This window comes from Delphinus delphis, chromosome 20 (assembly GCF_949987515.2).
Source record: "Delphinus delphis chromosome 20, mDelDel1.2, whole genome shotgun sequence".
NCBI classification, from domain to species: domain Eukaryota; kingdom Metazoa; phylum Chordata; class Mammalia; order Artiodactyla; family Delphinidae; genus Delphinus; species Delphinus delphis.
Genome location: NC_082702.1, coordinates 35,708,835 through 35,735,093, shown reverse-complemented (window position 1 = coordinate 35,735,093; position 26,259 = coordinate 35,708,835). Strand labels below are relative to the sequence as shown.

The 26,259-nt window shown below is 38.9% G+C and overlaps 1 protein-coding gene across 1 annotated transcript in view; it reads left to right on the top strand.

Annotated features, from left to right (window-relative positions):
• The window catches only part of CDH8 (cadherin 8), a 379,689-nt gene that overhangs the window by 157,765 nt on the left and 195,665 nt on the right, over positions 1 to 26,259 (top strand). The window contains exon 4 of the mRNA XM_060000736.1: positions 21,222 to 21,341. Coding sequence (XP_059856719.1) covers positions 21,222 to 21,341 — 120 coding nt within the window. The remainder of the gene's footprint in view (positions 1 to 21,221; positions 21,342 to 26,259) is intronic.

The following is a 26,259-nucleotide window of genomic DNA, read 5'->3' as shown; positions in this document are numbered from 1 at the left end:
TACATTGATTTTTAAGGCATTCTGCAAGACTGCTAAATAGTCTGTCACAAAATGTTGGTTAAAAGGGCTCTATTACAGGGGTCAACTACAAATTAGCCCAAAGGGTAAACACAAAGGTGGTATAAACGTTAAAGAGAAAAAAGCTGCAGATGTTGTAAAATATAGTTGGAAAGGCACAGCTGTTGAAAAACATATACAGTAATTTCTCTTATTCCACCTAAGGTTATTAAATGTGGTAACTAGGAAGAAGTGAAAAGAGTGGAAATGTAACTGAATTGAACTTTATTTTATCATTTCAGTTATTTTTATCATTTCAGTTATTTTTAAAATGAACCTGGGATCTTCTTCGATGGGTCCCCACATTCTCTGTGTGTCTTTCAAATCTATGTTTTGCTTTTACTTTTTGTTAGAACCTAGTAAAGTTACTTTTCCCGGCACGGTATCATGATTAAAATTTAAACAAATCTAAGAAAATATTGATATTTCCAAATGTGTTATACAAATAAATTGATGCACAGTAAGTTGTTTTCTAAATAAATCCCAAATTTGGACAAGGTCTTACCTTAGTGTGATCAATATTTAGGAATGGAATAAAAAACCTCACACACCTCCACACACACATATGCCATTCATTTCTGATGGCAAAGTCAATATATTTGTAAATCACAGAATACCCTTGAAGTTGAACTGCCTGCCCTGTCTCATATCAGGGAAGGTTTCATTGACACACCTCCAACTTGCCATCCATCTTTCCCAGCAGTAGGACTTGGAGTCAATCTCCTCTGTACACACACCTGGAACCTACCCTAAGTTACAGCCTATGCAAAGATGTTTCTTTCCATGCCTCTCCCTGGTTAGGCTGTGAATCCCCCAAAGTCCAGGAAGGAACCGTATTCATTTTTGATACCCCAGGGCCAAGCACAGTTTGATGATATACAGCAATCAATAAATATCTATAGAATGAGAAGAAGGGACTAAGAAAGGGAGAGTAAAGAGAAAGAAGGTTACAGAGACAATCTAAAGAAAAGATGAGATAAAATACTAATTCACTTTTCCTGTTAAGCTACTTAAAAGTGTGGTCCATGTCAGATTCATCAGTACATCTTCAGGGCTAAAAGTGTAATCAGTCATAGTCTATCTATCTCATCCTCTCTTCCTCTTTGTGGGTTTCTATCCTCCCACTTTAAAAAAAACCCTCAAGATGTTGGCAGATCCTTGATCATTTTTCGTAAATTTGGTGCCTAGCCTTTCATGTATTCTTTTGGCTTTGCTGAGATTTTAATTAAGGCAAGTAGACTTGCCAATATATTTTTTTCCCCAACTCTTTCCAAGCAAGCAGGTGCCAAGGTCTCACTATATTCTTCTAGTTTCTATGCTCTGCTTGTTTTATATGGCCACACTTAACTTCTTCCTATACAGCTGTAGAAGTCCCTTTCCTCTCCCACATCTCTTAGGATGAACTGGGGGAAAGAAAACAGACTCTTAACTGGCATCCAGGAATCCCTGTATCCAGGAATGAGCTAATAGTACCAGAGATGCAAAAGATGGGGTTGGGAATTGACATGGATCAACTTGGATTTTAAATCCAATGATTATTTTTCTTTGAGGTGAGGTACCTTTGCCAAGGCTAATTTTCCAATAACAGCCCTCGTGTTTTTGATTATTTGTCAGGGTTATATATGTGTGAATTTCTTAGTTATATGGTTAGGTTTCAGACATATGACTATTTATGGTAAGATGCTGGAACTCCAGAGTTGAGCTCTTGGAGTTTGAGGGGAAAATGAAACAGAACAGTGTTTCTCCACTTATGGACTACATGTCTTAATACATTTATTTAGCTTCTTTGAGCCTGTTTTCCCACCTAAAAATGGAGATAACAGTTTCAGCTTTATAGATATATTTGGAGGATACAAATGAATAAGGAAAGATAAAGGACCTGGCATAGTATGTAGGACATAGTTGGAGACAATTAATGGTATCACTATGTCTGTTCCAACCAGAATTTGGGATTAGGACCAAGTGATATCTCTCCCTTTCCATACTGAAAGTCTCTGCTTTTATGATAGGTAAAATTTAATTTAAAATACACTAATACCAAAGTACAAATGATGTATGCCTTTCTTTTTCTTTTTAATAGAGTAGAAATGTTGTCTTTGGATCAGATAGAACTGGACTTGAATGCCAGCTTTTTAAATTATAACCTAGAACTTCGTTAATAAAAGACGGTGGTAAACAACAAACATTTATTTCTCACCATTCTGGAGGCCTGGAAGTCAAAGATCAAGGTGTCGGCAGATCTGGTGTCTGGTGAGAACCTGCTTCCTGGTTTGCAGATACCCATCTTCTTACCATGTCCTCACATAGTAGAGAACAGAGAGAGAGAAGCAAGGTGTCTTTTTCCTCTTCTTCTAAGTGCACTAATCCCACTCTGAGGGTTTTATCCTCATGAACTAATTACCTCCCAAACGTTCCATCTCCTAATACTATCCCACTGAGGATTACGAATTCAACATATGACTGAGGGAGGGCACAAAAAAGTAGTCCATGGCACCCTGTTTGTGAATTTTTGTAAGGATTAAGGAGCTTCCCTATGTAATGTCAGTGGAACATCTAGCAAGGAGTGGCTCAGATTCAAGAAATGTTATCTCCACTTATTTTCTCCAGTTTAAGTAGAATTTCCTTAAGCACATACTAGCAAGATGGGCAGAAAGTACTTATTCTTGTGGATCATAGGAAACTCCAGAGGGATTTACTCATCACAGAAAAACGTCCACTAGACTTCAAGCTCTATCAGCAGGAAGGAGAGTCCAGCTCTTCTCCACCCTCCATCACCAACCCATCCCTGGCCATTGCTCACCCTTTACTATCAAAGGATTTTGTTGATGCATGCTCTCATGGAACCTCCTAGTCCAGTTCTCTGCTAGACCTGTGCTTGCCCTGGGTGGAAGGTAGCCTTGTGACTATTTATCCACTCCATGATAAGCTTGGCTTTGATGCCTAATTTTCAGACTTGGGCTCTTACTGATCAGCCTTCATGGATGTGACTGCAGCCATCCTTGGTACAGGCTTGTGAAACCTAGACAGGCTCCAACCTATCACCTGTGGAACCTACCATCTTTATCATCCTTCCTAGTCCCTGGGAGGGTCTTTACTCCTGGTAAAAACACTTTCCACCCTCTAAACACCTCCCCACCCAATAATGTCTTCAGTCCATCATTTGTTCTATAGGAAATTTTCACAACCTTATATAAGGGTTTGATATCATACTAGCTTTTGTTTACAGCCACAAAAGTGGGCTTCTCTTGAGGAAGACAAGATCATGACTGCCCTCAAGAGGAATAAAAATCTCTACTGTTTCTTCACTAACAACCTAACATATGAAAATGAGACAAAAACATAGAAATAACACCTATTTAAAATATCAGTGGATCAATCTGCTGTATTAATTTCTGAATATGTGTTCCTAAAGAAAATAACCATTCATTCATTTATTCAGTTATTCACTTAGTACATATTTATATGCAAGGCACTTTCTGAGATGCTAGAGAGAAAGATAAGGACATTGAGCCATGTTTTCTGCACTTAAATATGTAAAGTTCAGAAGCATATGGTGCTTGTGTAGTAGTTACAAGGGCCAGTTTGGAAACTTCTGGTTTTGAATATAGGATTTATCCCTTTCTTTTTGAAAGGAGATAATCATCACAAATGCTCAAAGCCTTGTTGCAAACGTTAAATAAATAAATATTTTATACCAGGTGTTCTTAGCATTTGTACAACTAGGACAGTGTGGAGCTATGTTTATGATGTGATAAAGGGATGAAGCCACATTAGAGAGTGAGTTAATTCTGGAGAAGAAGATTAGAGGGGAAAGTTGAGCAAATAAGAAAGAGTATTGTTTTCAAGAAGCTTTCAGTCTGAAAAGGAAAAATCTGTATGCAGTGCAATTTATATATAAAAGTAAAAGGTGCCCTGAGAGACAGTCAGATAAAGTATTTTTAGAGTTCAGAAGAGGGAACTATTCAGCTTAGGAATCAACTAAATCTTGAATCTGTGTCTGAACGACTTAGGTGGATGTATTAGGGATAGGAACGTACTTGCTTGATCAAGTCTGTCAAAAAGTGTAAAAAGAAAAGTTGGGTAAATTAGAGAACTCTGGGTGATTGGTGTAAAAAAGCTGTCCAAAACTCATTTCTAACTTCGTATTTTCCTAAGAAAAGCTCCAATCTGATTAACCTCTTTCATGGGGGTTCTTCCTGATTTGCAACCCCATGTCTGAATATTGACTCAAGATCATCCTTTTTCTTAAATCTAATCTTAAATCAATGTCCCCTCCTCCCAGAAACCTTGCTGTTGCTGTTTGGCTGCCCTGTGTTATCCAGGTCTTTTCTTTGACCTACAGCAATTTATCACATCATTTTTGTTCGTTATTTAATTTTCTGCCTTTCCACTAGTCCGCCCTTCAAGAAAGCAAGAATCTTCTGTCAAGTTCTTAGGTGCCTAAAAGAAGGCTTGACACATCACAGGAGCTGAATAAAAATGTATTGCAATAATAAAGGGCCCAAATAGGAGATCAGCCCAAGCTAATTCACCTCCATTTTAGCTGGCGGCACATGTAGGATGGCATATTTTGGATGAATTCGTGAATACTTATTTTTTTTAATCTCTGTGAAACTATAGCACTGTAATAATTGCCCAATTAAGCCTGTTTTGTCTAGGACTTTCCCTTCCCAAAAGCACAACAGCTCAGTGGCTTTTCATGTTGCCAGGTTTGCAATTTGATAGGAGAGTTACTCATTTTGTATTTCACATTTAGCGGGGAAAAGTTAACTATGTGATGTGATAGATGTCAATGAACTTGACTGTGGTAATCATTTCACAACGTATACATATATCAAATCATCACGTTGTACACCACTTTAAATATATTGCAATTTTTTTTGTCAATTATACCTCAGTAAAGCTGGAGGGAAGAAGAAAGAAAGAAAGGGAGGCAGGGCAGCCACGACCACACTACTGAAATTTTTTAAAGTCCTGTCTTTTAACTAGAAAATTAAGCTTATTCTAAAAGAATAAAAATGAACAGCCACTGCAATGGTTATATTTTTTCTCACGCATCTTGGCCCCAAATTCTCACTTCATCAAATGTAAATAAAGTAGTAGCATGCCCTGGAGAGCCCAGGGATGTGGCTTTATACAATGTCCCATCACCCAGGGAGTGCTGATTGTGTGGTACCTTTATGGAGCCTTAGAATAACAACATCAAGTGGGTGATATCATTCCCATTTTTTAGGTTAAGAAACTGAGCCTTAAAGATGTAAAAAAAAAAAAAAAAAAAAAAAAAAAAAAAAAAATGCCCTTGCTGTGTGAGAGTGGCAAGTCATTGATGTAGAATATGATCTCTCTTATAATAAGATGATGTGAACAAAATCTTCTGCCGTTATAACTGTGGCATATAGGTGTTTTCCACTGCATCATGTCTTCTAGAAATAAACTTAAAGATTGGCACAGTTTCCTGTAATAAAGTGAAATGATGTGAAAGCACTGCTAAAATAAACTTCAAACACTGTTGGGACAGAAACTCGGACTTTGTTGCACATTCTTGTACCCTCCCCATCTAACTCTGAGCCCCGCACACAGCATGTAATATGCAAATAGGCTTTGTGCGAGTGAATGAATGAATTCAGATAATAAAACAGAACAAACAAAGCTTCCACCTACTGCAATCCTGACACATTGTAGAAGATGCCTGCAGTGCCACTGGTAGGATAATTGTACAAGGTCAGGATGGAAATAGCTGTCAGTCTAAAGCATAAATGATGCTAGTTTACTTCTTAAGCATTTATAGGATTTTGTTCCATAGGTACTGGAACAGCAAAGAAAAGAACAGGCCGTCTAAGAAAAGAAAATATACTTTTTTTCCCCTGTTGTATTATAAAAGAGTCATTCCGATTCTGAAAGTGTTTATTTATGCACATGAAACTGTAAAACAGACAGCTTATTAGTTTTCACAACCAGGCCTCCAATTGTCCTCATTATAGGTTTGCAAAAGCAGTGGGTAGGCCACCATCCTGGCGTTCTTTGGCCGGGATATAGAAGGCATTTCTCTCCTGTGCATAGTAAACATGGCTGAGATTTTAGTTACATATTTTCATACAATATTTTTCATTTCTCTCACCCGATGCACATTACAGATGTTTGCTGAAATGATGCATGGGTGAATAGAAGACATCTGTGTGCTCCAGTGCATTTTCTGAAGTGTTTAATTGTTCCAGAAACTTTCAGGCTCATTTTAAAAACACAATGTTAAGTGTGTATGGAGGTTTCATTAAGCTACAAAACTGTTTATACCTCGAAATGCTCCAGAATATAATATGGAAACTGAATTTTATTTCCCCAGTTTACGTCTCAAAACAGAGCCAGAGAAATGACAGGATACATTTTGGTGCTGTCCATCCACCCGACTGCAGTTAAAAATCTGTCCCTGTTCCCATAATAAATTCAATTTGGAGCCTGTAGAATTTGGCAGCAACATTTCACTACAGGCTGACAGCTGGCACAGGAGGAGAACACCCAACGAGCAATGGCTAGGCCTTTGCAAAAGAAGATGGCGTGGGACATGGTTGTTTAGGATTGCACTGTGTGGTATGTGTCTTCAAAGAGAGGTTTCTGAAGAGAAACGGCAAGCGGAGGCCACCTCGGCATCCTGTTCAATTGCAGGATTGATCACCAACGAAAGAGAAAGGTTAAATCTTCTATTATCACCCTGACATAACTTTCTAGTTAAACAAGAGTGGTTCAGAGCACAAGTTCCTAGAAGGAAGTGGAAACCTGTCTTCTTGCTTATAGGTGAACGAAACCCAAACAGATGGTACAGTTCACTATTTATTTCCCGCAGAACTTGGTCGGGAAGAATTCTTCATACACAGGGTTACAAAAAACAAAAAAAACAAGCTGTAATTTTTACTGATCTGTGTTTAATCCTCCTATTCCTCCAAAGACACCAGCATCCCTTGGCGATTTGGGTGTTTGGCGTATGTCTTCTATAATCAAACAGCAAAATGAGAAAATAAATACGGGTAGGATTTAGGCCATCTTTCCCACTGGGGGAGTTTGCTTGAGGCCCTACAGGAGAAATGAATGTTGAAACCTGTGTTATCAGTCAAAGAGATGTGAAGAAAAATGCATTGGCTGCCTGCATATATTTCTCAGATTTTTTCTTTTTTTTTCTTCTTTACATCTTTATTGGAGTATAATTGCTTTACAATGGTGTGTTAGTTTCTGCTTTATAACAAAGTGAATCAGTTATACATATACATATGTTCCTATATCTCTTCCCTCTTGCGTCTCGCTCCCTCCCACCCTCCCTATCCCACCCCTCCAGGTGGTCACAAAGCACCTAGCTGATCTCTCGGTGCTATGCGGACGGTTCCCACTAGCTATCTATTTTACGTTTGGTACTGTATATATGTCCATGCCACTCTCTCACTTTGTCACAGCTTTCCCTTCCCCTTCCCCATATCCTCAAGTCCATTCTCTAGTAGGTCTGTGTCTTTATTCTCGTCTTACCCCTAGATTCTTCATGACATTTTTTTTTCTTAAATTCCATATATATGTATGAGCATACGGTGTTTGTCCTTCTCTTTCTAACTTACTTCACTCTGTATGACAGACTCTAGGTCCATCCACCTCATTACAAATAGCTCAATTTCGTTCCTTTTTATGGCTGAGTAATATTCCATTGTACATATGTGCCACATCTTCTTTATCCATTCATCCGATGATGGACACTTAGGTTGTTTCCATCTCCGGGCTATTGTAAATAGAGCAGCAATGAACATTTTGGTACATGACTCTTTTTGAATTATGGTTTTCTCAGGGTATATGCCCAGTAGTGGGATTGCTGGGTCATATGGTAGTTCTATTTGTAGTTTTTTAAGGAACCTTCATACTGTTCTCCATAGTGGCTGTACCAATTCACATTCCCACCAGCAGTGCAAGAGTGTTCCCTTTTCTCCACACCCTCTCCAGCATTTATTGTTTCTAGGTTTTTTGATGATGGCCATTCTGACTGGTGTGAAATTATCTCATTGAAGTTTAGATTTGGATTTCTCTAGTGATTAATGATGTTGAGCATTCTTTCATGTGTTTGTTGGCAGTCTGTATATCTTCTTTGGAGAAATGTCTATTTAGGTCTTCTACCCATTTTTGGATTGGGTTGTTTGTTTTATTTGTTATTGAGCTGCTTGTAAATTTTGGAGATTAATCCTTTGTCAGTTGCTTCATTTGCAAATATTGTCTCCCATTCTGAGGGTTGTCTTTTCATCTCGTTTATGGTTCCTTTGCTGTGCAAAAGCTTTGAAGTTTCATTAGGTCCCATTTGTTTATTTTTGCTTTTATTTCCATTTCTCTAGGAGGTGGGTCAGAAAGGATATTGCTGTGATTTATGTCATAGAATGTTCTGCCTATGTTTTCCTCTAAGAGTTTGATAGTGTCTGGCCTTACATTTAGGTCTTTAATCCATTTTGAGCTTATTTTTGTGTATGGTGTTAGGGAGTGATCTAATCTCATACTTTTACATGTACCTGTCCAGTTTTCCCAGCACCACTTATTGAAGAGGCTGTCCTTTCTCCACTGTACATTCCTGCCTCCTTTATCAAACATAAGGTGACCGTATGTGCGTGGGTTTATCTCTGGCCTTTCTATCCTGTTCCATTGATCTGTCTTTCTGTTTTTGTGCCAGTACCATACTGTCTTGATTACTGTAGCTTTGTAGTATAGTCTGAAGTCAGGCAGCCTGATACCTCAAGCTCCGTTTTTCCTTCTCAAGATTGCTTTGGCTATTCGGGGTCTTTTGTGTTTCCATACAAATTGTGCAATTTTTTGTTCTAGTTCTGTGAAAAATGCCAGTGGTAGTTTGATAGGGATTGCATTGAATCTGTAGATTGCTTTGGGTAGTAGAGTCATTTTCACAATGTTGATTCTTCCAATCCAAGAATATGGTATATCTCTCCATCTATTTGTATCTTCTTTAATTTCTTTCATCAATGTCTTATAATTTTCTGCATACAGTTCTTTTGTCTCCTTAGGTAGGTTTATTCCTAGATATTTTATTCTTTTAGTTGCAGTGGTAAATGGGAGTGTTTTCTTGATTTCACTTTCAGATTTTTCATCATTAGTGTATAGGATGCCAGAGATTTTTGTGCATTTATTTTGTATCCTGCTACTTTACCGAATTCATTGATTAGCTCTAGTAGTTTTCTGGTAGCATCTTTAGGATTCTCTATGTATACTATCATGTCATCTGCAAACAGTGACAGCTTTACTTCTTCTTTTCCAATTTGGATTCCTTTTATTTCCTTTTCTTCTCTGATTGCTGTGGCTAAAACTTCCAAAACTATGTTGAATAAGAGTGGTGAGAGTGGGCAACCTTGTCTTGTTCCTGATCTTAGTGGAAATGCTTTCAAGTTTTCACCATTTAGGACGATGTTGGCTGTGGGTTTGTCATATATGGCCTTTATTATGTTGAGGAAAGTTCACACTGTGCCTACTTTCTGGAGGGTTTTTTTTTTTTTTTTTTTTTTTTATCATAAATGGGTGTTGAATTTTGTCAAAAGCTTTCTCTGCATCTATTGAGATGACCATATGGTTTTTCTCCTTCAATTTGTTAATATGGTGTATCACATTGATTGATTTGCGTATATTGAAGAATCCTGCCTACTTGATCATGGTGTATGATCCTCTAATGTGCTGTTGGATTCTGTTTGCTAGTATTTTGTTGAGGATTTTTGCATCTATGTTCATCAGTGATACTGGCCTGTAGTTTTCTTTCTTTGTGACATCCTTGTCTGGTTTTGGTATCAAGGTGATGGTGGCCTCGTAGAAGGAGTTTGGGAGTGTTCCTCCCTCTGCTATATTTTGGAAGAGTTTGAGAAGGATAGGTGTTAGCTCTTTCTAAATGTTTGATAGAATTCTCCTGTGAAGCTATCTGGTCCTGGGCTTTTGTTTGTTGGAAGACTTTTAATCACAGTTTCAATTTCAGTGCTTGTGATTGGTCTGTTCATATTTTCTATTTCTTCCTGATTCAGTCTTGGCAGGTTGTGCATTTCTAAGAATTTGTCCATTTCTTCCAGGTTGTCCATTTTATTGGCATATAGTTGCTTGTAGTAATCTCTCATCATCTTTTGTATTTCTGCTGGGTGAGTTGTTACTTCTTCTGTTTCATTTCTAATTCTATTGATTTGCGTCTTCTCCCTTTTTCTCTTGATGAGTCTGGCTAATGGTTTATCAATTTTGTTTATCTTCTCAAAGAACCAGCTTTTAGTTTTGTTGATCTTTGCTGCCGTTTCCTTCATTTCTTTTTCATTTATTTTTTACAGATCTTTTCCTGTAATTGATATCTAGTCTCATGGCGTTGTGGTCGGATAAGATACTTGACACAATTTCAATTTTCTTAAATTTACCAAGGCTTGATTTGTGACCCAAGATATGATCTATCCTGGAGAATGTTCCATGAGCACTAGAGAAAAATGTGTATTCTGTTGTTTTTGGATGGAGTGTCCTATAAATATCAATTAAATCCATCTTGTTTAATGTATCATTTAAAGCTTGTGTTTCCTTATTTATTTTCATTTTGGATGATCTGTCCATGGGTTAAAGTGGGGTGTTAAAGTCCCCTACTATGAATATGTTACTGTTGATTTCCCCTTTTATGGCTGTTAGTATTTGCCTTATGTATTGAGGTGCTCCTATGTTGGGTGCATAAATATTTACAGTTGTTATATCTTCTTCTTGGATCGATCCCTTGATCATTATCTAGTGTCCTTCTTTGTCTCTTCTAATAGTCTTTATTTTAAAGTCTATTTTGTCTGATATGAGAATTGCTACTCCAGCTTTCTTTTGGTTTCCATTTGCATGAAATATCTTTTTCCATCCCCTTACTTTCAGTCTGTATGTGTCTCTAGGTCTGAAGTGGGTCTCTTGTAGACAGCATATATATGGGTCTTGTTTTTGTATCCATTCAGCCAATCTGTGTCTTTTGGTGGGAGCATTTAGTCCATTTACATTGAAGATAATTATCGATATATATGTTCCTATTCCCATTTTCTAAATTGTTTTGGGTTCGTTACTGTAGGTCTTTTCCTTCTCTTGGGTTTCTTGCCTAGAGAAGTTCCTTTAGCATTTGTTGTAAAGGTGGTTTGGTGGTGCTGAACTCTCTCAGCTTTTGCTTGTCTGTAAAGGTTTTAATTTCTCCATGAAATCTGAATGAGATCCTTGCTGGGTAGAGTAATCTTGGTTGCAGGTTTTTCTCCTTCATCACTTTCAGTATGTCCTGCCACTCCCTTCTGGCTCGCAGGGTTTCTGCTGAGAGATCAGCAGTTATCCTTATGGGGATTCCCTTGTGTGTTATTTGTTGTTTTTCCCTTGCTGCTTTTAATATGCTTTCTTTGTATTTAATTTTTGACAGTTTGATTAACATGTGTCTTGGCATGTTTCTCCTTGGATTTATCCTGTATGGAACTCTCTGTGCTTCCTGGACTTGATTAACTACTTCCTTTCCCATATTAGGGAAGTTTTCAACTATAATCTCTTCAAATATTTTCTCAGTCCCTTTCTACTTCTCTTCTTCTTCTGAAACCCCTATAATGCGAATGTTGGTGCGTTTAATGTTGTCCCAGAGGTCTCTGAGACTGTCCTCAGTTCTTTTCATTCTTTTTTCTTTATTCTGCTCTGCAGTAGTTATTTCCACTATTTTATCTTCCAGGTCACTTATCCGTTCTTCTGCCTCAGTTATTCTACTATTGATCCGTTCTAGAGTATTTTTAATTTCATTTATTGTGTTGTTCATCGTTGCTTGTTTCATCTTTAGTTCTTCTAGGTCCTTGTTAAATGTTCCTTGCATTTTCTCTATTCTATTTCCAAGATTTTGGATCATCTTTACTATCATTATTCTGAATTCTTTTTCAGGTAGAAAGCCTATTTCCTCTTCATTTGTTAGGTCTGTTGGGTTTTTATCTTGCTCCTTCATCTGCTGTGTGTTTTCCTGTCTTCTCATTTTGCTTATCTTACTGTGTTTGGGGTCTCCTTTTTGCAGGCTGCAGGTTCGTAGTTCCTGTTGTTTTTGGTGTCTGTCCCCAGTGGCTAAAGTTGGTTTAGTGGGTTGTGTAGGCTTCCTGGTGGAGGGGACTAGTGCCTGTGTTCTGGTGGATGAGGCTGGATCTTGTCTTTCTGGTGGGCAGGTCCACGTCTGGTGGTGTGTTTTGGGGTGTCTGTGGACTTATTATGATTTTAGGCAGCCTCTCTGCTAATGGTTGGGGTTGTGTTCCTGTCTTGCTAGTTGTTTGGCATAGGGTGTCCAGCACTGTAGCTTGCTGGTCGTTGAGTAGAGCTGGGTCTTGGCGTTGAGATGGAGATCTCTGGGAGATTTTCACTGTTTGATATTACGTGGAGCTGGGAGGTCTCTTGTGGACCAGTGTCCTGAAGTTGGCTCTCCCACCTCAGAGGCACAGCACTGACTCCTGGCTGCAGCACTAAGAGCCTTTCATCCACATGGCTTAGAATAAAAGGGAGAAAAAGTAGAAAGAAAGAAAGAGGATAAAAGAAAATAAAATAAAGTAAGGTAAAATAAAATAATTAAAATAAAAAAATAATTATTAAGAAAAAATTTTTTTAAAAAGAAAAAAAAAAAGCAAACGGACTGATAGAACCCTAGGACAAATGGTGAAAGCAAAGCTATACAGACAAAATCTCACACAGAAGCATACACATACACACAAAAAGAGGAAAAGGGGATAAAATAATCTATCTTGCTCTTAAAGTCCACCTCCTCAGTTTGGGATGATTCGTTGTCTATTCAGGTATTCCACAGATGCAGGGTACATCAAGTTGATTGTGGAGATTTATTCCGCTGCTCTTGAGGCTGCTGGGAGAGATTTCCCTTTATTTTCTTTGTTCGCACAGCTCCCAGGGTTCAGCTTTGGATTTGGCCCCGCCTCTGCGTGTAGGTCGCTGGAGGGCGTCTGTTCTTCTCTCAGACAGGAAGGGGTCAAAGGAGCAGCTGATTGGATGGCTCTGGCTCACTCAGGCCGTGGGGGCGGGGGGGAGGGAGGGGCACTGAGTGCGGCGCGAGCCTGCGGCGGCAGAGGGTGGTATGACTTTGCGCCGGCCTGAGGCGCGCTGTGTATTCTCCTGGGGAAGTTGTCCCTGGATCCCAGGACCGCGGCAGTGGCGGGCTGAACCGGTTCCCCGGAAGGGAGGTGTGGACAGTGACCTGTCCTCGCACACAGGCTTCTTCGTGGCGGCAGCAGCAGCCTTAGCATCTCATGCCCGTCTCTGGGCTCCGCGCTGTTAGCCGCGGCTCGCGCCAGTCTCTGGAGCTCCTTTAAGCAGCGCTCTTAATCCGCTCTCCTCGCGCACCAGGAAACAGAGGGAGTTTTCCCTTACTCCCTTCCGGCTAGCCGTGGTGCACTAATCACTTCAGGCTGTGTTCTCGCCGCCAGTCGTCTTCCTGCGCTCCAACCGACGCCCAAGCCTCAGCTCCCAGCCCCGCCCTCCCCGGCGGGTGAGCCCCGCCCTCCCCGGCGGGTGAGCAGACAAGCCTGTTGGCCTGGTGAGTGTTGGTCGGCACTGCTCCTCTGTGCCGGAATCTCCCCGCTGTACCCTCCGCACCCCTGTTGCTGTGCTCTCCTCCGCGTCTCTGAAGCTCCCCCGCTCCGCCACCCGCAGTCTCCGCCCTCAGCCTCCGCCCGCGAAGGGGCTTCTGGTGTGTGGAATCCTTTCCTCCTTCACGGCTCCCTCCCACTGGTGCAGGTCCCGTCCCTATTGTTTTGTCTCTGTTTTTTCTTTTGCCCTACCCAGCTACGTGGGGAATTTCTTGCCTTTTGGGAGGTCTGTGGTCTTCTGCCAGCATTCAGTGGGTGTTCTGTAGGAGTTGTTCCACGTGTAGATGTATTTCTGATGTATCTGTGGGGAGGAAGGTGATCTCCGCGTCTTACTCTTCGCCATCTTCCCCCTCTCCCCTCAGATTTTTTCTTAAGTGCACTAGGTCTGTGCTGTGTTGTAATTGGGGGTGGGGTACGGGGTGCGCAACAAACAAACCAAAAAAACCTCTAAAAGTGCATGCCAGTCATGTACAGAATAACCTGAGAGCATAGGTTGATAAAGCTAAAAAAAAAAAAAAAAATGGATTTCGCATGACACGTTTAAAACTTCCAGGGCCAGGTGCTTCAGCTTCTAGTTAGTCAACAAGTTACACAGGTATCATGAAATTATTGCCCTGCTATTCAACAACCAAAAAGGGTTGTCATTAGCAACACCTGTTCCCCATTACGTCTTGTATTGCCTACTACTCGGGGGAATTAATAAGGAGGATGAGGGAAGATGGGTTGAGGGTTTAGTTTTATTAAAATAACGAAGGCATTTGCATCGGTTGCTGTGACCTGTTAGGCCTCTGATCTTTGGAAAGTCTGAATGTTTAAGTAACATATTTTCAGATGATGATGCCGGACGCTCTTTCTGGGTATTGTACATACTGAACTTGGATCAGAGTAGCCAAAAGGCCAAATCAAAGTTGGAAGATGATATTAGGAGGGCCAGTAATGCATACCTTTCTGAATTTCAGGTATTGCAAAGGTTCTGCTGTTTTATTTTTTCACTTGCTATTGAAATGCTTATTCTCTGAAAATGTATTGCAAATGAGTCTTGCCAAATGGGGCTTGTGTTCTTCTTATCGTAAGAGTTTTAGCTTTTCCAATGCTCATATTTTCGCGCTGCACCAAACCTTTGTTTTTCTGCTCAGTGTGTCAGCACCAGCATTTTTTCTTTCTGAGTAATGTGCAGAATTGGTGTGCTGTCTTGCTCATAAAGAAGTAGAGCCTAGCTAACAGAGCTGCCCTACCCAAATCCCAACATCTTATTTTCCGGAAGACCTTTCATCTTAGTTTGTCAGCAAACTGGAACCTCTAACCTGACAGTGTAAAGTTGTTGATGGTTAATTTTTCTTGTAGTGTTTGCTGTCATTATAGGGGGCAGATGTGTAGGTTCTGCTGCTAATGGGAGGGGACTTTCAGGTGTGGCAAGAGGCAAACGATACTGGAGCCCTCTGTTAATTAAAATCCAAGCAGCACTTTGGCAAATTGCACTTAACCAAGAAGCTAAATGCAGAAAAATGGGTTTATTAAAAGCAGAATTCACCTTGGAGTTGACATGCTCACACTTGACTTGATACTAGCAGGATGAATTGTGGTGACAGGGATCATTTTTATTGACAACAGCTGGAAATACAACAGCTATATTATTATAATTAGGATCAGCATCAAGTTGGATTATAATAGGGGCTTTCTTGGAGAAATGGCACAGTGTCAAATTTATAGTCACTAGCTAAATGAGTCTCTTGTATCCTCGACAAAGGGACAAAAACAGTTCCAAATGAAAACACAAACAGAGAATCCTGTTGTTATATTTCCTGGGTATTACTCAGGGTCCTATTTATCACACACCAACACTTGCCGCTTTGAAGAAACATTATCCCTCAAGGTTTACACTTTTCAATTTGCCTCTGTGGTCTGCATTCTGCATGCATTTCCATGGAGAAGCCTATACCGCAGCTTGACTAGAAATCTTTTCTGCTGTAAGATTAACCTCAAAGCATCCATTTTTCCCCCTCTGGGTAATCACTTGACAAATGCATCCACAAAGCCTCTGCACACATTTATTCCAGTGTACAGGTACATCAACAGTCTTGAATCACTATTAGGAGAAATATCATCCTTGACGGAAAGCAGACACCTTTGCATTTCCAGGTGTCTGAAGTTGAAGGATGTGGATTTCCTGGGAAGCCAGACAACAGGCAGAAATATCCTGGAGGAGGATGTGGGTAAAAGCTTGTCTTAGCTTTGTTACAGTCCCCAGCCCAGTGGTTCTTCTTGGAAAGCGTGTGGAATTTGCATGGACGGGGAGATATGACACTCAAATATGGGAGATATTCACTCACATAACATTGAGAAACTTGTATTGAGGATGTGTCCAGTGCCTGGTCTTGTGCAGGCTACATCAAAATACATTGTATTTTTGAACCCACAGCAATTTTATACCACAGAGCAAATAGACTGGATGAGAGAATGTGAGATTTGTGTGTGTGTGTGTGTGTGTGTGTGTGTGTGTGTGTGTGTGTTTTCTAAGTCACTTTCTTATTAAAGACAAGAACATATTGATACATTTGAGAATACCTTTTTGTGTTTCCTCTTCCAAATTTAAGGAAATGAGCTATTATTTTTTTCTTTTCCATTATGGTTTATCACAGGATATTGAATATAGTTCCCTGTGCTATACAGGAGGACTTTGTTTTTTATCCATTCTGTATATAATAGTTTGCGTCTGCTAATCCCAAACTCCCAATCCATGCTTTTCCCACCCTCCTCCCCCTTGACAACCACCAATCTATTCTCTATGTCCCTGATTCTGTTTCTATTTCATAGATAGGTTCATTTGTGTCATATTTTAGTTTCCATGTATAAGTGGTATCATGTGGTATTTGTCTTTCTCTTTCTGACTTACCTGAGTTAGTATGATAATCTGTAGTTGCATCCGTGTTGCTACAAATGGCATTATTTCATTATTTTTTATGGCTGAGTAGTATTCCATTGTTATATATGTACCACATCTTCTTTATCCATTCCTCTGTCGATGGACATGTAGATTGTTTCCATGTCATGGTTATTGTGAATAGTGCTGCTATGAACATAGGGGTGCATGCCTCTTTTTGAATTACAGTTTTGTCTGGATATATGCCCAGGAGTGGGATTGCTGGATCATGTGGTGATTCTATTTTTAGTTTTCCGAGGACCCTCCATACTTTCTTCCACAGTGGCTGCACCAACTTATGTTCCCACCAACAGTGTAGGAGGGTTCCCTTTTCTCCACATCCTCTCCAGCGGAAATAAGCTACTATTATAACGACTAGGCAGGACTACACTTAATTATAAATTATAACATCCACCACCACTTAAAATTGTAAAAGACTAGTTTATTATTCAATCTCTCATGTAGATACACATAATGTACATGTAATTACAGTGACAATAAGCTCTCAGAAATATTGAGTAAATAACTCTTCTATACTGTTTGCATAAATTATTATATTTAATTAACTCAGTAAACCTAGGATATAACAATTACTGTCACCTTCCTGTTTTACAGATTAAGGAATCCAAGCTTAGAAAAGTTTTGTTACTTGGCCGAGGACACAGAACTAGTAAAAGTTGAGGATGGAATATAAAACAGGTGTTCTGGTTAGAGACAGTTTGACTTCAAATTTATCTTCTCAGCCACTGCTGTCTACTTACTAGTATCTCATTTGATCCTCACATAAAACTTTGAGGTTTGAAGAATAAAAACTATTGTTTTTGTATGTGAAAAAACTGAATCACAGAGCAGAGCATGTAAATGATGGAGAAAATGGTCCCCTACTCTTGCCTCAATGTTAGGTAATGTGATAGGAGTCCTCTCATAATAAGATAATATAAATTTATACTAACTAATGAAAATAGATGTAATCTTCATCAGTCTTGTAACAGTAAATTCTCAAGGAACTATCCCCAACTTCTTTTTTCTTTCTTAAATTTTTATTTATTTATTTATTTATGGCTGCATTGGGTCTTTGTTGCTGTGTGCGGGCTTTCATTGCGGTGGCTTCTTTTGTCACAGACCATAGGCCCTAGGCGCGTGGGCTTCAGTAGTTGTGGCTCACAGGCTCTAGAGCTCAGGCTCAGTAGTTGTGGCGCATGGGCCTAGGTGCTCCGCGGCATGTGGGATCTTCCCGGACCAGGGCTCGAACCCGTGTCCCCTGCATTGGCAGGCGGACTTCCAACCACTGCACCACCAGGGAAGCCCCCCAACTTCTATTTAATAAGAAATAATCTCCATGACTGTTTATGCAGTAGGAGTGGTTTAAAAATTACTTCATTTTATATACAAATCTGAGCAAAAGTTCTTCACGGTAATCAGGGTAGAAATTAATGCTTCTATGGAGAAGAGTGAAGTTAAAATTTTAAAAGTCTGGTGCCCACTCCAGTTGTTCTAAACTGTGGCTTTACATCAGATTGCCTGAGAAGACTTTAAAAAGTATCCCACCCTCATCCCTGTATTGCCAACCCACAGATCTGAAAGGAACCCTAGGGATCTAAATATTTTTCAGAGCTACATTCTAATCCATGAGCAGAGGTGATACTCACAGGCTTAGCATGTGGTAATTTCCGTTCTAGCCCCTACATATATTATTTTGCTTGACCCTCACAGTAACTCTAATATTCATTGTAGATTTGAAATCTGGGGCTAAGACAAGTTAAGTGATTGGTCCAAAGAGAAAGAGGTACTTGTTTCAGAACATTCCATATGGAATTATTCCATCTATGAAACTATTAACCCCACGCTACTCTGTCCAAATACACTCACCCCACAAATATATGCAGAGATACTGTCATTGTTCAGACACTATCTAGATTTTTTTTTTTTTCCTCTGTGAAGACATTTCTTAATTTTAGAGTCCCTCACTAGAAGGTAAATTTGTTGATGACAGAAAGTTTTTATTTTGTCACTTCTCTTTTTCCAGCCTAAACAGAGCCTGGTACAAAATGCTCACACTGACTAACTTAGCATGATACAGATTATAGAGCTTGACTCTATTTTCCTGATAATGTGTTATTTCATAATGGGGGAAGATCATTTCTCCTAAAAGAAATCTAAATAAATACACAACAAAACAAAGGAAAACAAAAAAGTTATTGCGTGGTCTTCTGCATGGAAGAGTTCACCCTTTCTGATCAGTCTCTGAACTCACTTCTTTCAGTAATTCTTGAATCTTTTTCTCGCAATTCATTTTTTAAAATCTTACTCAGCTTACCCCCAGTTGAACATTTTAGATAAACTTAATGCAAGGACCAAAACAAGAAAATAAGCGTTGAGACCCGTATTTATTGTCATTACCCAGTGTCAATGTTTTGTCACCTCTTAACTGGACTATTGCTGTAAACCACATAACTCATCTGATCACCTAATCTTCCATATCTCTGCCTCCAACTGAATCTGCAAGCACTAATGGAGGAGCCTTCTACCTAGGGTTGATCCCTAACTGATATATTTTCTCTCTTTCCTACAGGATGAAGCCAACTCTCCCCATCTTGACATTCACGTGCCCTTGTATTTTGTTCTCAGCTTGCATCTCCAACCTTAGCTTTAATGGCTGGCTTTTCCAGACATCTCTCCTCCTAGAAAAATCTAGTCACTTTTATCTTATTATCCTCCTCTCACCTGGAATGTTTTTCCTCCATTTCTTCTCCATCCCACACAATATTCAAATAACTGCAAATACTGTACTTTCATGTCCTCATTTCACCAGCTCGTTGATGAGCTACCTTTGAAAGTGAGTCTTTATTAATTATTTTTTTGATACCGTTCCCAGTATCTGGTGGAATGTATTACACAATTGACATTCAGAGCATTTTTTTATTTCTGACTGTAGACTTTTGTAGCACCTCTGAATCATCATTCTGAGTAAAAATTCCAATTTTACAGGACAATCAACTGCTTGACAAATATCATTACATTGTCCTCTGTAGTGACTGTAATTCAAAACACTTCAGAAAGATTTTGATTGGCAAGATTTTGCAAAGGCTCTATATTGTTTCAGCAAACGTAGAGAAATGCTGCTCAGATCCACCCTCAGCTCCCTTCAGGTTTAAAACACTCTTCCCTAAGCTGCTGGGAGTGTTGACAATTGACAGCTCAGGGCTGATGATCCCTCAGCTGAAGATAGCTCCCTGCACCAGGGCCAACCCTCCATTCTCAGGGAGGTTCCCACAGCCAGTAACTGGTCAGTGCCAGAGTATAAAGTCCTGGATGGATCTCCTCAATGACTATTCCAGCTCTAGAGGGGAGACCACTGAGGTCTGTGTTGTAGCTGCATCATTGCCCAAGTGTTCCTTCTGCTCAGACTTGTCCTTTTCACTTTCCCACAGATGTTGATCAAAGAGACTCTTCAGTAAAAATTCAAGAAATTTTCATCTTAGAATCTATTTCTAGGAAACTCATTTGTGATAGCTACCTACCGTTTGTCATGAAATCATCAGATAATTTATTCATTCGTCCATCAGTTAGCAAATATATGTTCGATAATTATATGTCTGACGCTTACTGGGTGAGGAAGACATTGACCCTGCCCTCATAGAACATGATTCTGTTCCCACACCAGACTTCTCCAATTTCTCCCCACTTTCAGCAATTCCCAGAATTTCCCTCAGTCTCTCAGACTATTTTGCTTTTACTTATGCTTGACTTTTGTTTAGAATTCCTCCCCTGCTCTTCTTCTCCTGGTTAAACTCTACCTGTCTTTCATAATTCCACTCAAATGCACTGCCTCTCAGAAAGCTGTCCCTGACCGTATCCAGTCTGTGCTGGATTAAGTGAGGGATCCAAATCTGGGGCTATTGCATTCAGCTGAATGTCTGGGTACATTTGTCTCTTCCCTCCTCTTCCCTCCCCCCACCAAACTGTAAGCTTCTTGAGTGTAGATTTTGTTGTAATATATATATTTTGTATCAGGCAAGCTGAATGTGTTCAATTGCTAAATGAATGAGTGAATAAAAATAGAAAATTAATCTGGGAAAAAATTAAGGTTTTGATTCTGTTATCCATAGGCCCAATTATCTAAACATGTTGATTACTTGGTAGTTCCAATATAATTTTATATTCTGAGCAATTAAATAAAATGGGATAGAATATTCCTTTGATATTTCTGCACAGCTTTTTTCAGCAGCCAGTTTTTCCAGGTACATTCAGTTGTGCTTTTGCAAAACTTAAGTGCTACATGTTATATCCATCATATTATTAACCTTATGTTTCATATTTCTTTGATATGTATCTTTTTCATATTCTCTAAGCCCACATGAATCTGATAGGTATCTTTAAATGAAAACTACAAAGGAATCTTAAATAATACCAATTCTAAAAGAGCTACCTTTATATAGTACTCCAACCTAGCAGTACTCTTTCTTTTAAAAGGTTTGTATATCATTGAAGTTATGATAGAGTAGTTTATCTCCATATTTTTAAAATGATTTCTTTTCCTTCTTATTCCTACACATGGATTTCTGTATAATATGCTTGACAAAATTTAGTTCTTGGCAAAGAATGACGTGTTAATTATTATTTTCTCTCTTTCTTTCTTTTAGGTACGTCTGTCACTAATGTAACAGCTACCGATGCTGATGACCCAGTTTATGGAAACAGTGCGAAGTTGGTTTATAGTATCTTGGAAGGGCAACCTTATTTTTCCATTGAGCCTGAAACAGGTTTGTGGCCTAAATTTTGAATTCTATTTACCATGTCATTGCTTCAGGAGAATACTTTTCTTGGGATGTGGATTATGAAATGTTATGGTTAAGTACTTCACTGCCTATCAATAACATTTGAATGTGTTATTCCTGTGCAATGGGAGGTACATGGCAAGCCTGACGATCATTTTGATACATATTAAAATGAATTGCAGATCCTTTGTAGAGTATCACCTGTTTAACAGATGGCCTGGCACCATTGTTCATCCCTGGGAAAATGAGCTTATAAAGCAGGCAGACTTAAATATCAGATTTAAGAATAAATACAGTTAGTTATCGGCTGCATGATGCTTGGCAAGTAACATTTATAAAGCTTTCTAAGTTTCAACTCACACATCTAGAAAGTGCTGTGGAACCTTTGTTATAGCCTTATGATGAAGATCAGATGAAGCAATAAATATTAAACCTACAGTACACGACATGTGGTAATCATTCCATGTGTGGATATTATTACATTTGCTATTAGATTCCTCATTTGTAAAACAGGATACTGATATCTATGCACTAGAGGTCTTATGAAGATATTATTATTCTTGCCAATATTAAACCCCACCAGTATCCTGAGTCCAACGGTGTAGATTTTAGCAAACAGGAAATAAGTTATTTAAAATATAAGACAAAACAAAAAAAAACTATTTTTAATGATTTGGAACATAACTTCATAAAATGATAGTTTTTGTAAATGAAGATATATCTTTTATTGTTTAATTTTAACAATGAGGTAAGAGAGTAAGCCATTTTGTCACACTTATCCTCTTGTTTTTTTATAGCACATTTTACAGTTATTATATATAACACCATCTTTTGTGTGTGCTTTTCTTCTGTATCTGGTGGTTTTGTCTGCAGACCTCCAAATAGAAGAATTCAGTATGTGGGCACATACACATATTGTTTCTTTGATTCATGAGTTTTCAGCAATATTGAGATGAATTTCCATGTCTTACCATTAAGTCAATTATTAATTAAATTAAAAATTTAAAGCCTCTCCTCACTTTTTTCTAATTCAAAGAGTAAAATCCTCATGCATTTAAAAGTGAGGAAAAAGTACATTTATACATAAATGGGTCATGGCTGAAAATTGAATTTAGATTTGGAAACAGGAAAGAGCTCTTGTAAAATACATTAATTAGGGGCATAATTACATTTTCTTCCTCAGTGAAAGAGGAAGTCTGCCATAACCTTCATCTCATTTGTGCTCTTTGATGACCCTGGGGAAGTGGTAGAGGAGGTAGTCAGCTTTGAATTTTGAGGGAAGAGAAAAAGTCTAGAGATGTCCTATTCCTTGGCCAAAGTCACAGTGAGAGTTGGGACCAGAGTTGGGACTCACACCCAGGTCCTTAATTTCAAAGCCAATGTCAGATATCTTTGAACTTCTCTTTTCATAGGCAGTAGTTATGGTGTAGTGGCTTCCACAAAACAGAAATGTGTTAATTGCTTAAGGGGAATTGAATAGTTTCCTCCTTTGCTCCTTGGCTATTTGTTTGTTTACTGGAATCTCAAAAGTTCACCATTTACAGTGTAATATAGTGAGAAATAATTGACACATAACTGTATATTAGTTTCAGATGTATAACATAAAGATTCGATAATAGGTATGTATTGTGAAGTGATTATCATAGTAAGTCTCGTTAACATCCATCACCACACGTAGTTATATATATTTTTTTCTTATGATGCAAACTTTTAGGATCTACTCTCTTTGCAACTTTCAAATATACAACACAGTATTATTAACTATACTCACTGTGCTGAACATTATATCCCCAGGACTTATTTACTTTATAACTGTAAGTTTGTATCTTTGGATCAGCAATGGATATTAATCCAGCAAACATCCAGTCAGCATTCACTATGTTCCAGGTGCTAAATTTAATATAAGGAGACGAAATTCACAAAGGCTAATCTCAGCCTACAAGTATCTCACAATCCATTTTGGCAGACAGACTTTTTTTTTCAACATAAATACAAGGAAGTATGATGATGCCATTTAAATAATTTATATCTTAAGAATAACTTACCATGAAGTACAGAGAATAAAAGCCCGCTACTAAGTCAGAGGATTTGGGCAATTTTAAATCTCATTGACATATACTGCCATTTGATTAATTAAATATTGTCAGCATCATTTAAGATTTACATTTTTACTTAGCATAATGAGTGTTTATCTCAACACATTCATTTTAGCCTTATTATTTCCAGTGTGACATATACAAAGTTATCTGACTTATATTTTAGAAAGTTATTCTGGTACTACTGTGGAAAATGTAATGGAGAAAAATGATACTTGAAGCACATACATAATAGTTGCTTAATAAATATTGGTTGAGTGAAGTTGAGGTTTTTAACTAAAGCAGACACAATGCAGAAGGAAATAGAGGCTAAATTTAATAATAAAGTCAGCCTAAGTTCTTTAGCTGAAACATCACTATGTGTGAGTGAAATGTAAACCTTATTGTGTAAATGTGTGCGTAATTACACTTGAGTGTGTTCAAATGAAAACTGAGTGTTAGTTGTTCCCAAAGCATCTAAATTTGTCAATCTCTGAGGCCTTTGTTCTCTTTAAAAAAAAAAAAAAAATGAAACTGGTATGAATGTATGTGTGTGTGTATAAACACAGAAACAGATTCAGAATACTTTTTAATATTTTCTATTAGAAAAATATAGGTAAAAATGTACAAAGACCAGTGAGCATTTGGATTTTTTATTTTGTAAGTAAATGGAAAGAAAATACCCTTCCTGGTGACCAAACGATGTGTACCAGTTGTGTCCTCTGGGAAATAGACTCTTGAGGTGGAGTTAGGAAAACAAGTGACTTGCTAGGGGTTAATGACTGTGAAAGATAGAAGAAGCACTGTCTTAGTTCCAGCTGCTATAACAAAATACAATAAACTGGGTGGCTTATAAGAGTCAGAAAGTTATTTCTTAGAGTTCTAGAGGCTGGAAGTTTGAGATCAGCGTGGGCATGGTTGGGTTCCGGTGAGGACCCTCTTCTGGGTTGCAGAGGCTGACTTCTCCTATCCTCTTGGAAAGAGAACAAGCTGGCTCTCTGGCCTCTTTATACATGAACGCTGATACCATTTATGAGGGCTTCACCCTCATGATCTACCTCTCAAAGCCCCCACCTCCAAATACCATCACAGTGGGGATTACAGTTCCGTGTACGAATCTGGAGAAGGACAAAAGCATTCAATCCATATCAGAGATGAAACAGAAGTAGGCAGGGAAGCCCATCATACTGTGATGCAGACAGATCTCATACCCATGTAAGTTAGGAGGAGAGGACATAGGATAAGGCAATGTAGATTTGACAGCATATTGGCCAAACCCATAGAGGTCCCTGGAACAAAGATTTCTCTTAAAAGGAGTCTCATGGTACACACAAATGACCAGGCTTTATTATCACTGCCATGCACAGTCATTGGCTGGGATGTGTCTGGGAAGAGTAGGTCCTCTACTTGAATCTTAAAACCGACCCTAAAAATGCCTCAGCTGGAGGTTGTCGGCTAACTGCACTCTTGGGCAAGTTCTTTCTTGAGAAGAAATCCAAGCGGTAGGCCTCTGTGGCTGCCACAAGGCATGGCAAAAACAAAAGAGAAAACGTTGAGAATGTGATTGTTATTTAAAACAATAATACATAAAATTAGTATGTGCTTGGTGAATTAGTCAAAAACTGATAGTAGGAGTGTTAATAGGTACATTTATTGGGGGAAAAAAAAGGCTATTGTGCTATTTTGATTTATAACAAGAAATGTATATTTGGTCTTTGTCCCAGTTTCTGGCACAGAGCTCCTAAAATCCTTAGAATTTCCTAAGAGGTGAGAGTGATAAAGGTGTCTTTTGTTATGTTAACCAGGTGACTTAGGGAACCAATGTTCTGATTAAAGGGTTGGGACTTTCAGTCCCACCCTCAGACCTCTGGGGAGGAGAAAAGGGCTGGAGTGTGACTCTTTTGCCAATGGCCAACGATTTCATCAGTCCTGCCCTTATAATGAAGCCTCCATAAAATCTGAAAAGGATGGGGTTCAGAGAGCTTCTGGATTGCGTGAACAGGTGGAGATTTGGGGAGAGTGGCACCTGAAGAAAGCATGGCATCTCCACACCCTTTCCCCATACCTTGCCCCATGCGTGTCTTCCATGTGGCCATTCCTGAGTTATATCTTTTTACAATAAACTGATAATCTAGGAAGTGAAATGTTTTTCTGAGTTCTCTTAAGAGCCCTAGCAAATTAATTGAACTCAGGGAGGGGGTCGTGGGGACTTCTGATTTATAGCCAGTTGGTCAGAAGAACAAGTAACAACCTAGACTTGCAACTGGAGTCTGAAGTCCAAGAAGGGGGGTGAGGGAACTGTGATCTTGAATCAGTTGGTCAGCATGGGTGACAGCCTGTGGAGCCTGATGCTAACCTCTGGGTAGATAGTGTCTGAACAGGGTTGAATTGTAGGACTCCAGGCTTCTATCTGGAGAATCGTTTGGTGGGATGATCTTTATAAAGAAGATTGCCCATTGACCACTGTCAGCAGGTCACTGATGCTAGAATATTTTCAGTAAAGAAAAGGAAACAGAACATAGGAGACAAGAATACATTTATGTGTCTTGTTTTATCCTCACAAGAATGCTAAGAACAGAGCTCTGGACTTTGGAACGGAGAAGTTCTGCCCCCTTGCTTGCTACTTTCTAATTTTCTGAAATTATTTCCTGTTGCCATATAACACATCAATCACTCTGTCGGAGGGAGAGCTTCTCCTCCTATTTTAGGTATAAGCTTAAGACTGAGAAAGATTTGCCATTTTTTCTGTTTATCATCCTCTTTGAGCATCTCATAATCAGTAATTATCTTGTAATTGACTTGTTTGTAATTCTAAGTCAGTTCTCATG